Genomic DNA, 17,019 nt, shown 5'->3' with positions numbered 1-17,019 from the left:
GTTCTTGCTTCTAATTAAATGTGACTGCCATCAGATTTCTCCGTCTAAAAGTTGCAACATAGTGACTCTCAAGGTCTGAACTTTGACCCCTGTGAAACTGCTCTGTCCTCCCTGATAGTCACAGAACTTGGTGTTCCACCTGTTGATCCGTTACATTTAATGAAACCTCCACTGTCCAGCGTTTCTTCCTGCAGGTTCTGGTCCAGTTAGAAACTATAAACAGCACTAAGATGAAACTCCGCCCTCACAGGTGAGCATCAGCAGCAGGTAGACTCAGTCACCGCCCGGCTCTACTTCCTTATCAAAGTGTTTAGGTTTTACATTTCATTTCATTGTGGCGCAGAAAAGTTTAAGGTAAGAAAATAACCTTATTCATGCTTGACATGATTTATACAGACATATATGTTTTTGCAATTATCTTTATTTGAATTATTTACATCTAGTAACTAAACAGGGGATTAAGGGTGTGATTTAATTATGATTTTTCTATCTGCTTTAAGCAGAACAAAAACATCTGGACAGACAGAGGCGCAAAAAGTGGGTATGCAGCGTATGCAACGCATAGGTGCGCAGCACCAGAGGGGGCGCCAAAACCCCGTCTGGAGGGCGCGACGCGCCGATTATGTTTTCCCATACAGTTCAGCGCGCCTCACGCTCCTTCACCTCTCGCGCATAACGAGGTACATGTAACGAGTTTTACACTCCACGTGGCGTCGCCTCGGGGGTGTTGAGCGTCGGACCTTCATCCTGTTCCTTCCCTCGGGGGGCGCCGATTTATGTTTTCGCATCCACCTGAATAATGTGCAGTTGCGCCACTGTGGAGACCTTAAAACTGAGAGAGAAAACTAGTTGGAGCACTTAATGAGAAGATACATGCCTCAACTTCATTTATATTTATCTCTCAGGTCCTCTTAGTCTCATTTAGGATACAATTCTTCCCATTTCTAAAGTGTTAAAAATGGCACTGAACAGTGTGGTGAAGTGAGGTGAAGCTGATTTTACGTTAACGTGGCCTGGAATAAAAGACACAGTCATACCAAAGTCAGATTTAAATCCTTGCTTAACTAAAACCCACAATAACACACTGGAGGTTTTACGTGTGTTAGTCAATCCGCGTTTCCCCAGAGCGAGGAAACCGATTATATATTAAAACGGCCTGCCATAGCATTCCTACCAGGTGAATACACACCTGTCGTCTCATTAAAAAAACAGACACTAAAGTTTCACTTTCACCTGTGTTTCTGTTGCGCAGATGATTTTCTATCAACCTCCAAGGTAAGATAATCTATTCGTTGCGGACGCAGCTGTATAAATAATCATTAATCTATCGTTGGATTCCTCTTTATGATTTATTTCATGGACTCAGCAGCAGCTGTTCAGTCAGGAGGAATAAATGAAAACGGGTCAAGAAGCCTCGTTCATTTCCGCCATTTTGTTTTATCTAAACAAAATTTAGTCTCAGAACAATTTTTAGGTTTATTGATTCTCTGCGTTTAAACGTCAGTCGTTTTTATTGTTATTGCTGTTAAACTTGTAAATATATATTAATTATAAATTAATGTAGATTTACGTGTAGGATGAAGACGAGCCATTTTAACTTCTGGTTTCTGAGTAAAAATATGTCGCTAAACACAAGAACTGTTGAGAGCTGATCGTATTTAACACATTTATTCAGTATTTATGTGACCCTTATTAAAGTTGTGTTCTTCATGGTTGGTAAAATATTAAAATAATTTATGTTCCATTGTTATCAACGTTTCCGTCACACATTTAATGAATTGAAAACTATAAATACACCAACAATATTAAACTTTGTCCCTCAGATCAACTTTAACTCTTACAGCCTCCGGAGGATGTAGGTGATAAATTATTGCAACCAAATAATTTTTTATTACTGCTCCAAAGATAAACGGTGCTAAATTAGTCTTAGTCCAACACCTACAATTATGCAAAGGTTTCTATAAATCTTGAACTAAATTGCTTTACAGCTGCTGCTCCTGTGGTAAAACAAAATGGTGGATTGAGAAAAATAATGACTTTTACAAAGAAGTGATCAATTTCTCCTTTGAAAAGTTTTTAAATACTAACTGGACTGTTGCTGGGTGTGTCAAAAATTATGATTAACTGCAGATCTTTAAACACTTTGTTTTTAGGATTGAACATACCAGATGTGGGTTAGTTACATTTACTCAGTTACATTTACTTTAGGAACTTTTTGGAAACATTTACTGTTAGGAGTTGTTTTTCTACACCATACATTTTATATTTACTTGAGTAATATTATTAAGAAGTATCACTACTCTTACATGAGTAAAATTTCTGGCTAGTTAACGTCACCGAATGAAGAACAGGAAAAGAAAGACCGAAATAAAGGAGAAAAATCACAATCTGAACTGGAAACAACAAAACTAAAAATCTAAACACCTATAAATCATGAAAGTTACGTTGAACCTACAAAACTTCCACATAATTTAATTAGATTTTTCTTTTAAAGATCTAAAAAGTAGGTTTGTAGAGTACATGACTATCAGTGCCTTTCCACTAAACTGCCTATAACCAGTTTTCCCATAAACAGACCCAACCTGTCTGTCTGGTTTTATTGAAATGTTCAACTCTTGGTCTATTGTTTCATTTTCTAATTCTGCTTTAAACTTTTCCACATCTTTAAACCAAACCTGCTGTGTTCTTTGGTCTTCATGAAACGATTTGTCCTCTAAAAGAAACTCTGATGGCACTAGATTTCATTTAGAGGTTTCATGATAAATAGAGCTTAATATTTGTGCTCACTGCAATTTTCAGAGTTTTGTTTGTGAACCATTTGAAAGCCGTGTGTCATTTTATTAACATTGTGTTGATCTATGGCTAAAATCCCAACACATTAGTTTTAAAGTGGAGTCTGTCTTTCTGCAGATTAAGGTGGACTGTGTGTCTAAGCTGGTATTGATCTGAATTTGGCAACATGGAGACGTCTGAGGACAAGGAAGAGGAAGCTCCTCTCTCTGAAACCACTTTATGTAAGAAACCAGAGGACAAGAGGTGAGATGTCTGTCTCTGCATCACTTTGTCAGGATCAGCACTCCCATCATTAAACCAACTTTACTTGCAGAAATCAGACTGAAAGAGAATCTGATATGGAGTCTGGCCAGTCTGACCTGAACCAGCTTTCTGCTACAAAGAGGTTAGCTGTAGCTGAATCATGTGTAAAATGTAACTGAATCAATGTAAAGTATTTCATCTTTCACATGTCAGCACATTCTGCTCCTATGGGAAGTGGTATGTATTGGAAGGCCATTATTATTCATAGGAATGAAACATGTATTTTTGAAATTAAGGTGCATGTAAAAAGTTACATTTTATTTTTCTTTATTTTGTAGAAATCAGGTTTCACTTTGACGTTAAAACTGCAGCATGTAACTTTCATTAAAAAAGTCTTTTAAATATTTGTTGAAACTGTGAATATGTTGTGACCGTATGGTATGAGACAAATGATCTGTAAAAAGTCAAGCTGCTCTTAGTGCTGTCAATTATTCCTGTGTATGTGCTGCTCATCCATCCTGTCCCCAGCTAGCTGTAGCAATGCTCTTAGCTTTTAGCTTCTACCTGTTGGCAGAGTCTGCTAGGATTGCTGATGATAGTTATCATGGTCATCAGTGACGCGGATAAACAGTTTTCCTGTCTTGGTAATTTGTTTCTCTGCCATTAGCACATTAAGCAGCACATACACAAGGTTAATTGACAGCGCTAAGACCTTCCTCCAGGCTCTTATTGGTTGATTTCGACTGGCAGCATTGCATTTCTTTAGATGGAAAAACTAGTTGGAGGAGTTTGATCATTTCACAGATTGTCTCTCATACCATCGTGTCACGACATGGTGACAGCTTTAACAAATATGTAAAAAACATGTTTTAGAAAAGTTACATGTTACAGCTTTAAGGAGATTTTTTGTTATTTTTTTGTAAAAAAAAAAAAAAAAAGCCTGTAATTGTTGGATCATGATTGCTTTGTAAAAGCAATAAAAGGCTAAAATGTCCACAGCGGTGAATGGTTTTCATTCACACTGTAGATTTATTAATCCAAGAAGTTTATTTCTGACAGGAAATAAAAGAGGCGTCTGACTGGACTGACATTCTCATCCACAGGAAACGACCGGAACAAGAACCTGGACCAAGCTGTCTGTCCTTCAAGAGCACCAAGTCAAAAGATGCATTCATTCATTTTAACATTGATCAACCTTCAGATGCAGTGAGGTGAGCTTCATGGAAATGTTCTAACTGTGTAATATGAGACCCACTGAAAGGTTTTCATTCCAAAATGGCAACTTTTATTCATTTTATGTCTTAGAGGTGGAATATAATATAACTGTTTTCCTTATCAAAACAATTTATTGCAAATCCATCACTAATAAAACCATTTAAATAATGCACTGCTCTTTAAGGGTAACTTCAGGTCTGCATGATATTAGAAAGAATGTCATGTTTGCTTTGTCCCTGTGGTCAATGCCCTGTTGTTGTTGGATGTTTAAAAAAAAATAAAATATAAGAATGGGTCAATTTTAGGCAAATAATGTGGAATAATGTTCTACTGAAAAACCCACCCACATATATATATATATATATATATATATATATATATATACACACATATATATATATATATATATATACACATATATATATATATACACATATATATATATATACACATATATATAGCTCATGATTTCTCCATAGATTCAAGCAGAGCCCCGACGACGTTGTTCAGCCTCCACATGAGTTTCAAATGCGGCTGGGCTCCATATTTGTGGTCTGTATATATTAAATACTACATTTTTAATCTCTTTTGTTAATAAATTTTTTTTACTTCATTTTATAGATCACTTGATTGTCTCAGACTTTTTCAGAGGGGTGTTTCATGTCTTATTCTGCTTTAGGAACTGGAGAAAAAGATTGTTACGTTTGTGAAGGACGAGCTGAAGGAGATCCAGAAGGTCTTGAGTTCAGATTATCCAGATGAGGAGGAGGAGGAGGAGGAGGGTGTGTCTGGAAATAAGGATGAGAAGCAGAGGAGCAGCAGCAGCAGAGAGGCGTTTTTAAAGATCACCGTTGACTTCTTGAGAATGATGAATCTGGATGACCTGGCTGACCTTCTGCAGAGCAGTAAGAGATATTCTTCTACAGAAATGGTGGAACAAGAGATCATTAAAGACTTATTGTAGTTGACACCAGGTATAGATACCTTCAAAGAAACATGAAGTCTACAAGAATTTAATAGATTTAACCTTTATTCTGATGAAACCTAAAATTAAATCCTGCAATTATATTCTATTGTCATTTTCCTCAAAACAATTTATTTGTTTTGTTTTACACAAAAGTACTCTAATACGTTCCAAAAAATAGAAAATTTGATTTTGTGAAAAAAAAAAACTTTAATTAGGCTACAAAACACATACACAACTTCAAATGTTGAAGCAAATCAGGCATAATGAAAACCGTTCTATAAGACCATAGAGGCTGTGTTGGACTGGGTTTTAACCCCCATCAGGATCTCCCTTGGAAAACTGGCTAATTCTCCTACCCAGTGATGAAATGAATGGAATTTGATTTCTATGTTTATCCAGGTCTTGATAAGTATGGAAAAAAGTTTGCGTTTCCAAACTGTATTCTCTATTCTGTTATCTAAAAGATAAAAATTGAATTTCTAAAGCATAGTATATTGCCGAAATTATTTGCTCACCTGCCCTCACTCCTATATGAGCTTAAATGACATCCCATTCCTAATCCATAGGGTCAATATGATGTTGGTTCACCCTTTGCATCCAAAACAGCTTCAACTCTTCTGGGAAGGCTGTCCACGAGGATTATGAGACTTTATGGGGATTTTTGACCATTCTTACAGAAGCACATTTATGAGGTCACATACTGATGTTGGACGAGAAGGCCTGGCTCTCAGTCTTAGCTCTAATTCATCCCAAAGGTGTTCTATCGGGTGGAGGTCAGGACTCTGCAAGCCAGTCAGGTTCATCCACACCAGACTGTCATCCATGTCTTTATGGACCTTGCTTTGTGCTCTGGTGAACAGACATGTTGGAAAAGAAAGGGGCCAGCTCCAAACTGTTCCCACAAAGTTGGGAGCATGGATTTGTCCAAAAAGTATGTTGGTATATTAGAGTATACCAGCATACTTCACCAAACTTTACACTTGGCACAATACAGTCAGACACGTATCATCAAACCCAGACTAATCCATCAGATTGCCAGATGAAAAACCGCAATTTGTCACTACAGAGAACGTGCCTCCACTGCTCTAGAGTCCAGTGGCAGTGTGTGTTATACCACTGCAGCCAACGCTTTGCATTGAACTTGGTGATGTATAACTTGGATGCAGCTGCTCCACCTTGGAAATCCATTACATGAAGCTCTCTGTTCTATAGCTAATCTGACAGCCACATGAAGTTTGGAGGTTTGTAGTGATTGACTCTGCAGAAGTCAATCACTTCTTGGTGACTTCATGCTATTTGCTTCAGCATCCACTGATTCCATTAATTTATGTGGCCTACCACTTTGTGGCTGAGTTGCTGTCGTTCCTAAGCACTTCCATTTCCTTGCAGCACATTGCACATTTTCTTAGTTTTCTGACAGCAGAGTGTGGAATATTTAGGAGCAAGAAACTTTCATGGCTGGATTTGTCACATCCTATCACAGTTCAATGGTGGAATTACCTGAGATCCTGAGAGCGACCCATTCATTCACAAATGTTTGTAAAACAGTCTGCATGCATAGGTGCTTCATTTTATACACCTGGATCATGGAAGTGATCAGAACACCTGACTCAAATAATTTGGATGGGTGAGCAAATATTTTTGGCAATATAGTTTATATAGTGCCTCTGATGAAATGTAAGTTGCTTTTTACTTTTGTATTAAAACTTCAAAACTAATTTCCAGTTGCTCTTGTATTTCAGTCCCACACAAAAACATGACAAAATCACTCTTAAATTACATTTTTTCATATTTTTGTTTCATAGAATCACTCATCACAAGCCAACAAACACTAAAGTCTAACATGAAGAAAAAGTTCCAGTGTGTGTTTGAAGGAATTGCAAAATCAGGAAATCAAACCTTTCTGAATCAGATCTACACAGAGCTCTACATCACAGAGGGAGAATCTGGAGAGGTCAATAATGAACATGAGGTCAGACAGATTGAATCAGTGACCTGGAAACCAGAAAGGCCAGAAACAGCAATTAGACATGAAGACATATTTAAACCCTCACCTGAAAGAGATGAACCAATCAGAACAGTGATGACAAAGGGAGTGGCTGGCATTGGGAAAACAGTCCTGACTCAGAAGTTCACTCTGGACTGGGCTGAAGACCAAACCAACCAGGACATCCAGTTCATGTTTCCATTGACGTTCAGAGAACTGAATCTGTTAAAAGATGAACAGTTCAGCTTGGTGGAGCTTGTTCACCACTTTTTTAGTGAAACCAAAGGAATCTCCAGGTTTGAAGAGTTAAAGGTTGTGTTCATCTTTGATGGCTTGGATGAGAGTCGACTTCCACTGGACTTCCACAACAATGAGATCCTGACAGATGTAACAAAGTCCACCTCAGTGGATGTTCTTCTGACAAACCTCATCAGAGGGAACCTGCTTCCCAAAGCTCACCTCTGGATAACCACAAGACCTGCAGCAGCCAATCGGATCCCTGCTGAGTGTGTTGGCATGGTGACAGAGATCAGAGGATTCACTGACCCACAGAAAGACGAGTACTTCACTAAAAGATTTAGATATAAGAAGCAGTCCAGAATAGTAATCTCCCATATAAAGAAATCCAGAAGCCTCCACATCATGTGCCACATCCCAATCTTCTGCTGGATCACTGCTACAGTTGTGGAAGACATGTTGAACAAGAAAGATGGAGAAGATCTGCCAAAGACCCTGACTGAGATGTACATCCAGTTCCTGGTGTTTCAGACCAAACTGAAGGTCATCAAGTACGATGGAGGAGCTGAGACAGATTCGCACTGGAGTCCAGAGAACCAGAAGATGATCGAGTCTCTGGGAAAACTGGCTTTTGAACAGCTGATGAAAAGAAACCTGATCTTCTATGAATCAGACCTGGCAGAGTGTGGCATCGATATCAGAGCAGCTTCAGTGTGTTCAGGAGTTTTCACACAGATCTTCAGAGAAGAGAGAGGGCTGTACCAGAACAAGGTGTTCTGCTTCGTGCACCTGAGTGTTCAGGAGTTTCTGGCTGCTCTTCATGTTCACCTGACCATCATCAAATCTGGAGTCAATCTGATGGCAAAAGGTGAAACAAAATCCAAGGACTTCGAAACAAGAAGCCATGGATCCTCAGAGACAGAGATGTACCAGAGTGCTGTGGACATGGCCCTAGAGAGTCCAGATGGACACCTGGACTTGTTCCTCCGCTTTCTACTTGGTCTTTCACTGGAGACCAATAAGTGTCGCTTAAGAGGCCTTGTGACACAGACAGAAGAAAATTTAGCAAGTAATAAAGACACAGCCCAGTACATCAAGGAGAAGATGAACAATCATCTGTGTATTGAGAAAAGCATCAATCTGTTCCACTGCCTGAATGAACTAAATGATCAGTCTCTGGTGGAGGAAATCCAACAATCTCTACAAACAGGAAGTCTTTCAGCACAGCAGCTGTCTCCTGCTCAGTGGTCAGCTCTGCACTTCATGCTACTTTCATCAGAGAAAGATCTGGAGATGTTTGACCTGAAGAAATACTCTGCTACAGAAGAAGCTCTACTGAAGCTGCTGCCAGTAGTCAAAGTCTGTAGGAAAGCTGTGTAAGTACAGATGTAGTCCGTTTTATAATAATGCCTAATAATAATAATAATAATAATAATAATAATAATGAGACAATTACTTTGTACCCCTTCTGTCCTTTCAGACTGAGTGGGTGTAACCTCTCAGAGAGAAGCTGTGAAGCTCTGTCCTCGTTGCTCAGCCCAACAACATCTAGTCTCAGAGATCTGGACCTGAGTAACAACGACCTGGAAGATTCAGGAGTGAAGCTGCTGTGCAGTGGACTGATGAGTCCAGACTGTGAACTGGAGATTCTCAGGTAAGATACATTTAAATTCTGTGTTACATTCTATGCAAAGCATATGTTTTACATTTATAAACATGTCTAAAGCATATTTTTGTTTGTGTACATTTTAAAAGGAAAACTGTACCAAGTATTGAGTTTTCTCTGATGTGGCAGCAGAGAGCAGCTGCAGCAAAGACAGCCTCACTGCTGATATGAAGTGGACAAGTTAGCCATGGGAATAGAAATTATTTTCACAGGTGTCTAAGAAAAATGCAATGAACATTCAACTTAAAATGTGTAGGCCTTACAGCAGCCAATCAGAGTGGAAAAATATTCTTGTTCTTTGCCATTTTCTAGTTGCTAAATATTCCACAAAATGAGCAGATAAAAGATGAACAACATGCCAGTTTAAACTTTGATCTATTTGCAAAACGACTGAGCTCTGCAACATTAAAACATGGATAGAACCGTAACTACATTAATCATAGCTCTTCTTCTGTTCAGTGTTTCTGTCGGTTTCTGGTGGTGCAGCTCTGTGCTGCCTTCAGGAGAATGGGACATCAGAGTATCATCCATAAAATTTCACCCACATGGCATTTAATGTGCAAACCAGAGCTTTCAGAGGAAAAACAAAAGTTCCAGATCCTTTTAATGCCATACAAATATGAGACAGAATCATGGATTATATCTTTATATAAACCTGTCTATTGATTATAGATTAATAGTTTTACTGGACAGAAATTACAAAGAACAAATCTGGTTCTTAATCAAATCCTAATGAGTCAAATTGAAAGTGTCATGGAGTCATCACCCTCATGACAATAACATTGACATGAAATATATATTGAAGAAATAAATATATCAAATCTAATTAAAAACATAAATAAGTTCTAAGTTATTTACTGTTATGGTCTGTAAGATATATTTATTCTCAGTACTAGATGTGGTGTCAACAAACCCATGACATTTCAACAATATTATTTTACCTTTTATCTGGAAATAGTGTCTATTTATTCTTGCCATACAGTCCTCTCTATTAATTATTGCTTGAAAGGTCTTGCCATACCAGTTTATTCCTCTGTATTTACTTTAGTTTCTTAGTTTATTCTTGCATTTTGTTCTTCTTTCATTTCCATTTAGTTTCCTCTGATTAGTATTATCCTCTCCTGGTTTATTGCTATGTCCACTTTAGTTTCTTTCCTGTTGCTAGATTTATTTGATCATTTATTCACCATCATTAATCTTCACTCATCACCTGCTGCGCTGCCTAATCGTCATGTTTCACATCATGTGTTGATTTTCCACTGTTCAGCGTCCGATTCTCTGTTTTTATGCCATAATTCACATCTAGTTCGTCGCTCCGTTTTATGTCCCGCTTCTCCTGTTTCAGAGTTTTGCGCAATGTGCGCGTCGTTGTTGTTTTTTTACCCTTTAAGGTGCGCAGCGGTCGGGAAACGTATCGATGGGGAAAAGGCAGACTGACATAAACCTTTTATAAACAACGGAAACAACTGCGGTATTCTGATTATTGAAATTTAAAAGTGCTGTGGTACCGTTGTTCTATCATACCGGACCACTTACAGCTCAGGTGTTAACGCTATAAAATGAACGCTCCCTATCGAGGTATCGCCCATGGAGGGATTTCTTTATTTAAATGGTTCATTTTTCAGAGGGATACAAAGTCAGGGTATCGTGATTTTAGTAATTACATGTTTATAAGAGCGATTTTCTGTTGTCCTTCCATGGAAGCGGGCAGCATCCAGACGGACAATAAAACACTTTTTAATATAAGTTGCTGCTTTGACATGATCAGAGAACTGCCAAAACATCTGTACAAAAATACCAGACAAAGTGAATCACAGCACCGTCATCGGCCGGTGTAACGCTGAACTGATGCGGTGAAGCTACCGGTAGCAGGAGTGGAGCTACGCCAAGAAGCTAACAAAGCCAAGCTAAGCTAACAAACACTGAAAAGAAGAAGAAGAAGAAGAAGAGCTGCCATCGATACAGTTGCAGCCAAGCATGATTTAATGTTACACAATACAGTTTTAGCAAGTTGCTCAAAGTTTAAACTGGCATTGTTGTGCATTTAAAGTGTAAAGTTTACCTTCGACCAAACGCCCCCCAGAGGAATCCCAGCGCCCCCCTTTTGTAAAAATGTCTGCCAGCGCCCCCTGCCGTCCTCTGAACGCCCCCCAGGGGGCGGTACCGCCCACGTTGAGAACCGCTAAACTACACCAAGCAGTCACTAACAGGTTTTCACTTTGTTAGTGGGACAAAGGGACATTTTTTGGGACACATTTGTACATTTCCTAAAAATGTAGATTTTGAAAAGTTACTTAGGTATTCACGATCTTTATCATGGCATTGACGACTCAGCTGAGGTGCCCCCTGATATCACTGATCAATTAAATGTTTCTATGACATTTAACATGTCTAGAGCATATTTTGGCATATTTTAGACATGTTAGGCATTTAACTGATCAGTTAAGCTTAATTTGCTACAGGTAACTTAAGTCAGACAACTTAATTTATCTGTAGTAAATTAAGTTTCCTGAACATGATTTGTAATGGAACAAATTTGTTTCTAAAATGTCTCACAGGAGACTTATGACATAAAATATAAAGCATTTTTGGCAGCACTGAATGTACTGAAAGGCACTGAAGTTCCTAGTGCTTATTTTTATTCGTAATGTAAGAAGTTTATAACCACCAGGACTCTCTGCAATATAAAACTGAGTATTTGTCATGAAACTGAGGGTTGAGATGAGGACGAGAGCCGTCAGACCCAGGATGAAGTGAGAAAAATGTTTTAATGAGGTCAAAATGCAAAGATGCTCTGCACACTGCCAAGCTCAACAAGAACCACCATGCAACAATCACAACAAAGGAACACAGAGGATCCAGGGACAATCAGATGACACACATTAAATACATGTGGGGGATATCAGGAAATGAAGGACAGCTGGAACCAATAATAGGGAATGACATGACACATGGGAACAAAATACGGTACTCTGGTCAAATAAACATAGATGTTGGTTTGGACTCTTCAAGTTGTTCAAGTCAAGAGATGGAAAGTAGTCTAGATTGATCAAATCTAGACTATTTTTTATTGTGTTATAGAAAGTAGTGTAGAGTGTGTGTTACAATGTGTTGTCAACCGGGGAGATTTGCCAAAGGCCGACCTGTCCTCCTGAGTCTGAGTCTACTTCCATCACTGGTCTGGTTGGATCAGGTTGGGTGAGAATGAGAGCTTTTTCTTGTTTTATTTTGTTCAAGTCAGAAGATTTTTCTGCTTCTGGGATCAAAGGAAGATTTTTGGTGGATTTGAGGCTGGTGAGGATAACAGCAATTTGACTATCATAATGAAGCTACCGTAGAAGTTGGCAAAACATAGGAAGCATTGGAACTGTTGAAGAAGATGAAGTTGGCCAGTTGAGGCCCGTTTAAACCTTTTCTGGGTTTGTCTTCATCTGCCTGCTCCAGGATGAATCCCAAGAAGATCCATTCAATTGGAGAGAATCTGTTGAGATGAATGGGAAATATACCAAGACGTAACTTTGAATTAGCAGAATGTTTTGACCAATATAACCCCACTTTGTCATTCTAATTTTAAGACTGGGAGATAGAAAATATAATGTTTACTATTTGTCAGGCCAACAGGTCAGCATGTAGACTGCTGCTCAACAGACACGATTCTCTAACCTTCTTAGCATGCCAACTAAATATTCTGACAGTTCTAACCAGTGGGTCACTTTGAGAATATAGATGATTTTTTAAAACTGTGTTGTGTGTTTGTGTCTGCAGGCTTTCAGGCTGCCTGATCACAGAGGAAGGCTGTGCTGCTCTGGCCTCAGCTCTGACTGTGAACCCGTCTCACCTGAAGGAGCTGGACCTCAGCTTCAATAATCCAGGAGAGGCAGGAATGAAGAGTCTGGCAGCTCTACTGAAGAATCCAAGCTTCAAACTGGACTCTATAAGGTAAGAAAACATTTTCTGCAACCACATAGTGCTACGCTGTTGCTTAATGCTAGATTCAGAATTGACACAGTGCAAAACATGGCAGCAAACCAGAAGGTGTTCAGGATCTCTGACAAATGAAGAGTTTTGGAAAGAAAAGGCAAGGAGGATTAATGATGGGTTTGGTTCATCTTTCTAAACCAATCTGGAGTGTAGGATAAACCTAAAAGCAATTATAATGATTCACTTCCTGTTAAAGAGCCCCCTGGTGGTTGAAAAAAAAGCTACAGAAAAGCTGCACCGGCTATAAGCCGCATGGTTAAAAGGGTTGGGAAAAAATTTGCAGCTTGTAGTCTGAAAAATACGGTATTTAAACAGCTTAAACTTTAACAAACACAAAGCAATGCATGATTGCAAAGTAGAAGCACAATGGTTGGTTGTATCAATCAAAATTGGTATCCATTATCTAGCATGCTCGTCCTTGCAGGGTGGTTGGGTTGCTGGTGCTTATCTCTAGCAGTCATTGAGCGAGAGGTCAGGTACACTCTGGACAGGCTGTCTGTCCATCACATATACCTTTTAATTTCTTACTGTATGTTTAGGATCATTAATGCTGTGATTTGAACATTATTAATAATATACAGATTCAGATTTATTTGTATTTCAAATGGGCAAGAATAAAAAAGACAAAGTAGCAATAAAAAGACAAAGGTTAATATAATAAAATAAAAACAAAAACAACAAAACATACCAGAAGGACATAAAATACAAATCAGTGCATAATGGGAAGAGTACAGCAGTGTATGTCATTACTGACTGACAATTGTTACAAACACTAAATCAGCTCATGCAACAGAATGAGGAAAAGGCATTTATTATCTTATAGTACCAGTAAAATATTAGACACTGGTAATAGAAAAGTGTTAATACCATCGAAACATCTTCTTTCTTACAGCATGGAGCCTGCAGGAGAGAAATGGATGGCACCAGGTCTGAGGAAGTGTGAGTGTTTTTTGGTTCATATCAGATTGTCTCATCTTTGCATCAGTGAATTCAGAAAAATCATTCATCAGTAACTGCATTGTGTTTGTTCTGTTTTTCAGATTCCTGTCCACCAACAGTCGACCTAAACACTGTGAACAGATTCCTCAAACTGTCTGATGAAAACAGGAAGGTGACACGTGTGGCAGAGGAGCAGCCGTATCCTGATCATCCAGACAGATTTGATTCCTATCAGCTGCTGTGCACCAATGGTCTGACTGGTCGCTGTTACTGGGAGGTGGAGTGGGGTGTAAAAGTCAATATATCACTGAGTTACAGGGGAATCAACAGAAACGGAGTCAATGACGATTCTTGGTTTGGATTTAATAATAACTCCTGGAGTTTAATTTGCTCAGATAATGATTACGCTGTTTGGCACAATAGTGAAAAAAAAGCCTTCATCCCTGATGCCTCCTTCTCCTCCTCCTCTGCCTCTGGCAGAGTAGCTGTGTATGTGGACTGTCCTGCTGGGACTCTGTCCTTCTACAGAGTCTCTTCAGAGACACTGATCCACATCTACACCTTCAACACCAAATTCACTGAAACTCTTTATCCTGGATTTGGGGTCAAGTGTCGTTCAGGAGGGTCTTGGTGCTCATTTTAGAATAAGTGCTTTTCAAGACTAATACAACATCTCAAGAGTTATCAAAGCATTAAAAACAGGAGAAAATAATAAAAAAGTCACATGAAATAAAACAGTTTTTTTAAATAAACATCAATCTTTAATCCAAACAAAGGAGAATTCTAGACAGAGCCTGAACTAAAGGCTCCGTCTTCCTTTGTCTTCAATTTACCATAAGGAGTCATCAGCAGGTCCTGATCAGAGGGACATGTGGCTGAAGTGGCCTACTGATTTCCAATGGGGACTGTCTGTGAAAACCCCTTAAATCAGTAAAAGAATTTTAAATTACACTGTGGAAAAAACCTGTATGATTCGTCAGAAGCCTGGCCGCATCATCTAGTTCACCTTGCAACCATTCTAGGGAAGGTATGCTAAGATGCACAGCGTGGACTGGGGATCGAACAAAAGCATGGATAATTAGTTCTCACAATGTGAAAATTAAGATGTCATTAGCAGATGATTAAAGGAATGAATCAAAGACTGGGTGTGCATCCAAAGTAAAGTCAGAATGGAAGATTTTGCCCAAGACCTCTCAGTTCTTTGTCAATAATCTCTGTGACATGCATTTTTCTGATGTAGATCTTTGTTCTCTAAATTTGTGAAAACTGGTTAAGAAGTAGATTTTCTTAGTTGCTATTGGTGACTGAAGACAGTGCAATGTAATCTACTTGCACTTTTAACACACATGAACTGCACTATATTCTAATGACACTGAATTGTTTTTTTTTTGTGATTAGATTAACAAATTATCAATAAGAAGAATAAATACTTGGAAATATACTTCTTCATACATAAGTGGTATACATAAAAGATATAAAGGCCATTGACTGACATCTTATTTATATTTGCACAACATTATGTACATTATTTTATATCCTCCCCATTGAGGTTGGTCTTAGGATCTGGGGGTGTTTGAGTTTGATTGTGGATTTTTGTCATTTTTAGTGTTCCTTTGAGTTTTCTACTTTAGTTTCCCCTGTTTTCCACTTCTGTTCTCCCTAGGGATTCTAGTTGTTTTTCTTGTTCCTAAGTTATTTTCTGCTGCTCTAGTTTATCATATTTCTTTAATCCAAGTTGTTCCTTAGTGTTAGAATTATTTCCTGCTCCCCTGTATTCTCTCCCTCACTTTCCTGTGTTACTTTCTCTTTCCCCATCCTCAGCCTGGTTCTGGCTCCAACTTCTGACACCTACAATCAGTTAGCTTATTAGCTAGCAGGTCCATTGTTCCCACTATCAACATCCCAGTATTTAAGCTCCTTATTCCCCAGTTACAACTCGCTGGTTCATCATGTCACCTTGTCCCTCCTCCCTTGTTCCTTTGATGTCTCTGTTTTGGATTTATTTTTTGTTTCTTGGATTTTGCATCTTGTAAGTTTGTATTTTTTCATAACTTTTGAACCTCACCTTCATCTCCTGCCTGCTGCATTTGGCTCGACATGTCAACACACCCTAACAGTTGCAATGTCAGGTTTTCATTTTGGCTTCAAGTCTGTATGGTATTTATTAGTTTAGCTTTTCAGGTCAGGTTGGTGTTTACTTTTTCCCTAAATAAATGAAATCATTTAAAAAAATGTTCCTTGGATTTAATGTGGCAATCTTTGTCTGCTGTGGGTGTAACATAGTTAATATTGTATAGAATTCCACTTGTCATTACTTCCCAGTTTGGGTTCATGTGTAAAGGGTGAAACAGCACCCCCTCCTGGTGGTTGGCAGGGTTAAATATGGTGAACGCAAACATCTCGTTGCCAGTTCATGAGAGATGGGCGCGAGGTAGGTTCACTAAGTTTAATGCTCCAGTAAAATGCTATGTTAGCTTGTTGAAATGCTGTCCCTCGTAAGGTGCTGAACCCGCTGTGATGAACCCGATTCCTGATCAGTCCATATTTTGTTTCGCACAGATAAACGACGTTTCATCTCATCCTGTCTCCTGGCCCTTATTCACACAACGCAGAACTGATTTATGCTGATCGATCAGAATTATCGAGGTTACATGGGCACTTGACCAGGACAGCATGAGAAGGGGGGGAAGAACCCATAGAAGACACCTGTTTATCTCCTAAATAAATGACAGTAGTCAATGAGGAGTTGGAGCTCCACTAGGTTGACTAGGGACACCACTGGAAGATGTGCTTCAGCAGGGCAGTGTTCATGTTCTTCAGTGCAGGTTTGTGATGGCCAGCCACACAGAGTAAGATCCACACCTCATCATAAGTTGGCTTTCACTTTAGTTTGTTTTGTAGTTTAAGTATTTACATTTTCTTCCACCTTACAATGTTTATATGGAGTGCACACATATTAACCAACACATTCTCACTCCCAACTCGTCACAT

The 17,019-nt window shown here is 38.8% G+C and overlaps 1 protein-coding gene across 3 annotated transcripts; it reads left to right on the top strand.

Annotated features, from left to right (window-relative positions):
- Window positions 1-279: 279 nt before the first annotated feature.
- Window positions 280-16,260, top strand: LOC106912985 (NLR family CARD domain-containing protein 3-like). 3 transcript variants are annotated; one of them, XM_088015320.1, is made up of 11 exons: window positions 280-354; window positions 2,911-3,036; window positions 3,107-3,178; window positions 4,140-4,247; window positions 4,731-4,803; window positions 4,931-5,156; window positions 7,024-8,818; window positions 8,923-9,096; window positions 12,874-13,047; window positions 13,982-14,028; window positions 14,130-16,260. In XM_088015320.1, the coding sequence occupies exons 2-11, from the start codon at window positions 2,960-2,962 to the stop codon at window positions 14,669-14,671; spliced, it is 3,288 nt and encodes a 1,095-aa protein (XP_087871446.1). In that variant the 5' UTR covers window positions 280-354; window positions 2,911-2,959; the 3' UTR covers window positions 14,672-16,260. The 3 variants fall into 3 exon arrangements, with proteins under 3 accessions (XP_087871446.1, XP_087871445.1, XP_087871447.1); XM_088015319.1 differs by lacking the exon at window positions 280-354 and adding an exon at window positions 1,189-1,275; XM_088015321.1 differs by lacking the exons at window positions 280-354; window positions 3,107-3,178 and adding an exon at window positions 1,189-1,275.
- Window positions 16,261-17,019: the final 759 nt, after the last annotated feature.

The sequence above is a fragment of the Poecilia mexicana genome, unplaced genomic scaffold (assembly GCF_051168715.1).
Source record: "Poecilia mexicana isolate PSO_F unplaced genomic scaffold, ASM5116871v1 scaffold_18, whole genome shotgun sequence".
Lineage (NCBI taxonomy): Eukaryota > Metazoa > Chordata > Actinopteri > Cyprinodontiformes > Poeciliidae > Poecilia > Poecilia mexicana.
Note: the sequence above shows the minus strand (reverse complement) of the source record. Positions and strands in the feature narration are given on the sequence as shown.

Coding starts and splice junctions, on each gene's coding strand:
- LOC106912985 (XM_088015320.1), top strand. CDS start 2,960: ATGGAGACGTCTGAGGACAAGGAAGAGGAAGCTCCTCTCTCTGAAACC. Junction 4,248..4,730: donor CAACCTTCAGATGCAGTGAG/GTGAGCTTCATG, acceptor ATTTCTCCATAG/ATTCAAGCAGAGCCCCGACG. Junction 13,048..13,981: donor TTCAAACTGGACTCTATAAG/GTAAGAAAACAT, acceptor TCTTTCTTACAG/CATGGAGCCTGCAGGAGAGA.